This window comes from Crocuta crocuta, unplaced genomic scaffold, assembly GCF_008692635.1.
Source record: "Crocuta crocuta isolate KB4526 unplaced genomic scaffold, BGI_CrCroc_1.0 scaffold243, whole genome shotgun sequence".
NCBI classification, from domain to species: Eukaryota; Metazoa; Chordata; class Mammalia; order Carnivora; family Hyaenidae; genus Crocuta; species Crocuta crocuta.
Window position 1 is genome coordinate 4,761,482 of NW_027529596.1, and position 6,000 is coordinate 4,767,481.

The 6,000-nt window shown below is 45.0% G+C and overlaps 1 protein-coding gene across 3 annotated transcripts in view; it reads right to left on the reverse strand.

The window, feature by feature from the left end:
- Positions 1–5,637, reverse strand: part of PLD5 (phospholipase D family member 5) — a 223,965-nt gene extending 218,328 nt beyond the window's left edge. For 2 of the 3 annotated variants that reach the window (XM_077761806.1, XM_077761804.1), the window contains exon 1: positions 5,504–5,637. In XM_077761806.1, coding sequence (XP_077617932.1) covers positions 5,504–5,556 — 53 coding nt within the window. In that variant the 5' untranslated portion in view covers positions 5,557–5,637. Of the gene's footprint in view, positions 1–5,496 lie in introns of all 3 variants that reach the window. The other variant, XM_077761805.1, reaches the window with a different exon arrangement.
- Positions 5,638–6,000: the final 363 nt, after the last annotated feature.

Genomic DNA, 6,000 nt, shown 5'->3' on the forward strand with positions numbered 1-6,000 from the left:
AGTGAGCCCAACCAGGACAGTAGCCACATGGACATGGGGCTGATTCAGGAGGATGTGTGGCAAGTGTGAGGAGGTCCAGGAGTGAGTGTCTATCAACATGTTTAGAAGACAATGATAACCCACCCCATTTTTATGTTTATGCAGATTGTTTAATGGTAGTTTGCAGAAATCAGCTGCCATGTTACTATAGGACTTGGGCCTGGGGTGGAGGAGGAGGAGGAGGAGGGTGTGGACTGTTTTTGTGTGTATTTATCAGGGAGATGTGATTAAGAAAAGTCCCTCTTCCAGTAAGTATGTAATGGTGTCTCTGCTAAGTGAGGGAATAATGACCCACAGCAACGGATGAGACATGAGAGAGACACAGCTGCAAAATACAAAATGGAGGCCTGTCACCTGAAAGGGTGGCCAGTGTTCTGCAGGTGAACCACGCCTGGATGTAAGTTCCAGTGTCCCTCCTGGTCCCTGGGGATGTCCTGTGTGGGAACCTGCACGCCACACTTACCTCTTGCAAGAATGGTATAAAATCATAACCAGAGGCAACAGCAAATCATAAAAAGAGCCAAAACACAGGATGTATATGGTCTCAAGTGGCAAATAAAGGCATTCTTAATGACGCAGTGATGCTCCTAAGCCCACTGAAATGCAGTTTTCCAGAAGAAACTAGAAAATCTGCCCTTCACCCTCTGTAGTAATCAAGTGACACAGAGGTTGATATTTATAGAGACTGAATCAGCAATTAAATACACAGGAAAATGATGGAAAATACACTGAAATTTGGTACAAAGAGGCAAAGAAATAGGTCAAAGTCATTTACTGAGGTCAAAGATCTTGGCTCCTGGCACAACAATTAAGGTCTTTTAAAAGGCACTTGGGAAGATAAGAGCGGCTGCTATCTCATAGATTCATGTGGAAAATTATGGCAATCGAGAGCATCACTAACCTACTATTAGTACAATATTTCAGCAGCAAAGTAACAAATGGGGAAAATAAAATGAGGTGTCAGAAAAAATATAAACAGTGTATTTTTATATAGGGAGATAAAATTTTTCAGAAAGACATAAAAGGGAAACATTGAATGGGCAGTATGATTTCAAGTAGTGATCTCTCAGAGGATAGAAAGGAATCTTGGCTACTTGGCTAGTTAGTAGAGATAAGATGATTAAAGCAACATACAGATGACCCTTAAACAATGCGGGGATTATAGGTGCCAAATCCTGTGGAGTCAAAATGCCATGTGTAACTTCTGACCTCCCCAAACCTAACGACTGATAGCCTACTGTTGAGCAGAGGCCTTACTGATAACATCAACAGTAGATCAAGTAATATATACTGTATTCTTCCAATCAGGTAAGCAAGAGAGAAGAAAACGTCCTGGAGAAATCATCAGGGAGAGAAGTACATTTACAGGACTGTATTGATCGAAAACAATCTGCCTATCAGTGGACCTGCACAGTTCGAACCTGAATTATTCAAGGGTCAGCAGTGTGTAGGAGAGGCTGCAGTGGATGAGATCTTGGGAAGAGGCCATCACAACAGAGGGAAGGGAAGGCACTGACAGACTAGACTGTCACGCAGTCTTCCGACTTTTAGCACCAAGGAGAGCTACAAACACAGCGGGAGTTGAATTCCAAAGCAGCAAGATCTCAGCAAAGGCTGAACTGAGCAGGCAGCACTCTTCACGGTGATGACAACACAAGGAGGAAACATAAAGAGGAAACTGGAGGCCAGGGAGGTAAATGGTACCTGGAAGGTGAGCATCACGAGATCCTGTTTAGTGCCACCCCAGCTAGAGTCTGGGGAACTCGGCACCAAGATGGGAAGGAGGTAGTAGACGAAGAGGGACACTTCCGTGGGGAGGAGCTAAGCGGAGATTGGCACGCTACGGGCAGCTTCTGCAGGAGGCGGTGTCCCCCGCGGGTCTGCATCAGCGCCAGCATCCTCAGTGGTGCATCTCCAAACCACCCCTCCTCTCTCACCAGGGGCACCCCTGCCTGGGGAGACCTGGAGTTAAAGCACAGTCCAAGTCCCTCTCTTCAACAGGCTGTTACGGGACTGGAGCTATGACTGAGGCTTCTCTGAGGACAAGGATAGGTGGAACCAGGAGTCGACCAGCAGAAAGCACTGGCAGGGTGGCTGAGGCAAGGGATCCAAGGAGATAGGTCAAAACCTTAGGACCAAACATCATGGACACACCCGCCATGGTCTAGCAGATGGAGAAGAAGATTAAAACAAACGGGGCTGGTATAGGAAGAGACACTAGGAGATTAAATATGCAAATGGACAATGGCCAGGCCATGAATATAAAAACTAGACTCCACCCCACAAGCTGCAGCAGCCTGACCAAGACACCAACCTCTCGCCTACAATAACCAGCCCAGGAAGCCAGCTGGCATAAGGCAAGCTTGTAGGAAGTCAGGCTATTTCCAGTAACAACCCAAGTCACCAAACAATAACTCCTGTAACCGGTGCTCCAAAGAGCTGGGACTTGATTAATAACTGCCAGCTGCCCTAATTTTTGTACCCACTTCCAACTCAGGACCAAGCAGATGTCTTAATTCCAGAAGCCTGGCCAGCCTCCAGCTTCTCCAGGCAAACAGCCCCCAGCAAGGCCCCAGCAGGTCACACCTACAGACTACCCTTTTCCCACTAGAAAGCTCACCAGGTCCTCTGCTTGCCTTTGAGTCTCTTCCAAAACATGAGTGACGGTGGCTGACTGCTTTGCCATCCAGCCAGCCCTGAATAAAATCCCTATTTCTCCCATGGTTGTCTTTGTTTCCTTCCCCAGAACTAAAGACTACACTCAGGATAAAGCGGATTCAGGATAAGTGAGGACATGGGAGGAAAAGGAAGTTGGTGTGAAGAGAGAAGGGGCTTTTAGCACTTTGGAAAGGAAAGAGAGAGAGGTAATATTTACATATTGCTTGTTATGAATTTCCTGCTGCTTTCTTATGGGGTATGCAATTTACCAATAAAGCTTCGTGAGGCAGATTTCTTTTAATCTACCACTTTCAAGAGAAAAGAAACTAAAATAGCCCTCATAACCCATCAGGGGGGAGTGGAGGCTAAGGCCGGGGGTCACATTTTTTTTTTTTTTTACCATGCCAGGCTACGCCCCCAAGTCCTCTCTGACATTGACCTGTGGTTTGTTGCCACAACTCTCTCATTATTAATTGTGCTGAGGCTCCTCCTTCAGTCCTGCTGTGCTCTGTAAATAGGTATTGAATGAAATAATGAAACTAATATCTTGTCCAAATTTACGGAGTTAGTAAGTGCTATAATGTAGATTTGAATCCAGACCTTTCTGATTTCAAAGTCTACAGCTGTTCACTGAATTAGGCCTACTTGGAAGCGTCATGGTAAAATGGACATTAGATTTATTGACTTGAGGTGGTACAAACAGCAGGCTAGGATCCCGGGAAGTAAATTTGAGTCATAAGGTACAATGATCAGGGATGGAACTGATGGTTGGGAGGTTGTTCGCCAGGGACGAGAGAAGGTGGCGAGTGCCAGAATTAGCAGGCGATGTTGTCTCCTGGTAAGGAGGGAGTGGCTGATGTGAGAAAGTCCCATCATGTTAAAATGAGAACTACCGAGAACAGATGGTGGGGTAATGGGTTGTCTGGAGCTGGGACCGGACGGGTACAAGGAATTGTGTTTGCCCTACATCCTGTGTGCTGGAGAGAGAAGAAAAAGCAGAGGCTCCTCGGGATGAGGTTAGGGGATGGCAGGCATAGCAGAAGCACCTACCAAGTGGCTAAGAACGCAGGAGAAACACAAACAGGGCACAGGGGACGACGAGGCTGCAGAAGAGAGGGAGACTGGAGGGGCTGCATGTTCTAGAAAACATGGCTGCGTGGAGAGGGATCCTGGTAACTAGGCAGTGATTTCAACCACAAAGGGGAAAGTCAGCCGGAAATGGTGAGTCGAGGGATTGAGGGAGAAGCAGTGTTGAGTCATTAGGATTTAATTATTGACTGAGATGGAAGCAGTGAGCAGACTCAAAGTCCAGCTGTCTGAGTTTAAAGTGAAAACGGGATTAAAGTAGAGCTTCTCACAAATGAAAAGAGGAGCAGTTGTAAGGCTCCCTCATTTTTTTGTTGAAAACCATAAATACCTGGTAATGCGTGTTAAAAGGTCTCGTGTATTTGGTCTCAGAGTAGTTGGTATAGTTTGACCTTTATAAAGTTGCTTTCCGGGTGCTGCAGTTGGCCATGCAAAGCACCCAGCACACGTTAGCACCAAAGTGAGGTGAGAGGGGCAGAGCCAATCCATGGAATATGATGAGTCACCAGCCCCTTGTCCACGGATGTTTCTGTCACATAAAGTTCTCAGAAGATACTGACACAGGAGTGTTTAGGAGTAAGACAGTGACAATCTACTGTCATTCTGTCACTTCACTTACAATCCCAACACAATTTTTCTCCACAATTTACTGGAAAGTAAATATATTTAGGAACCCCCTTCACACAAGTGAGAATAAATCTAAAACATATGCTAAATTCTTTCTTGCATCCTTTGTTCTGTATAGAATGCTGCCCTCTGGTAACTAGACTGTAAGTTACCATGTGTTAAAAAACAAACTTCAGTTGTGTTATCCAGACATTTTTTGTGTCATACGTTCAACCCTCAAGGAAAATACCCAAGGTAAAGATTCACATCCCCATTACCGAGTTGCTGTTGATCTTAAGGCAGGAAAGAGGGGCACTTAGACTAATGGTTGCCACAGGGAAAAATTACGATTAAAATACAGTTATAAGTCCTAGTTCATACTAGTGTAGTTGTGCACCCTCACTTCAGCTCTGCAGCAACATGTAATAAAAATAGACTTCTTATCTATCTCCCCCCAAACTTGGTGCTTTCCTACACCCTCTCCATGACCTAAATTTTAAAAAGTAGCAGCTTACAAACAGTTGGATGAAGAGATTTAGGGGGATCAAAACCATGCTCTGAAGGCTCTGCCAATCAGGAATGACCCCAAGGAAACGTTATTTAAGGTAACTGAAGAGACATCATACATACATTGAGACAGACTGAGGAAATGCCTGTCTTCTTATAAACACCCTGATTTCTTTAATTCTGAATGTTGAGTTGGAATTTTTGCTGAGATACTGGCTTTTTTACCTTCCATTTGACGTGATGACTAGCACAGTGTCCTTTGTCCATTTGGGGCACTCATTTTTGCCAGGCTTATCACGGAACAGACCAAGAGCTCATAGAGGGGGATCTCCAGAAATGCAGACTGTACAAAATTTCATCTTGTCAACCACCCATCTGTACAGAATATGTCCAAATTATAAAGAGCTGTAATCGAATGAAATCAGTACTCATTTTTGTTTCCTCGGTCTAAAACGTGAGAGCATCGCTGGACAGACTCCTGCCTCAGCTTAGCCCAAGGAGATGCTAGATGATCATGTGTGCCTCTGATTTTCTCTCCACTGTCTAGGGCTCTCTTTGGCTTTCCTGCCCACCCCCTAAAAGAGAAGTTTTGTTTGTTACCTCTTACCGACATTTATTTTGACAATTTTTTTCTGAGAGTCCATCTTCATCCTCTCCCATGATGTCCACGGCAGAAAATATCAACGCCACAAGAATGGCAAAGCAGCACACCAGGGCGAAGATCACAATGCATTTCTGCTGGGACTGTCAAGAAAAAGAAGATACAGAAAAGTCAGAAGCAGCTTTCACTTAGGAAACTTGAGATGTGATGGCTTCTCAAAATCCTTTGGGAAGCAATTACTTCCATCACGGCCAGTGGAGGGCTGCCCTCCCGGTGAAACCTTCATGCTTTCCCCAAACACAGTCTTCAACCCCCCACTAAGTATCTTAGAACAGCTAAAGAATTCAAGTGCTATATCGAGACTTCTAGAATGAGTTGGCTTTTCCTTTTTCTGATCAAAAGCAGTCCTGGAGATCTGGAGACCTTCTACAAGATGTTCTACAGAGAGCACTACACGGCTTATTAGTGCAAATTAAAAATGAGACACAGAGTGGCTCAATAAT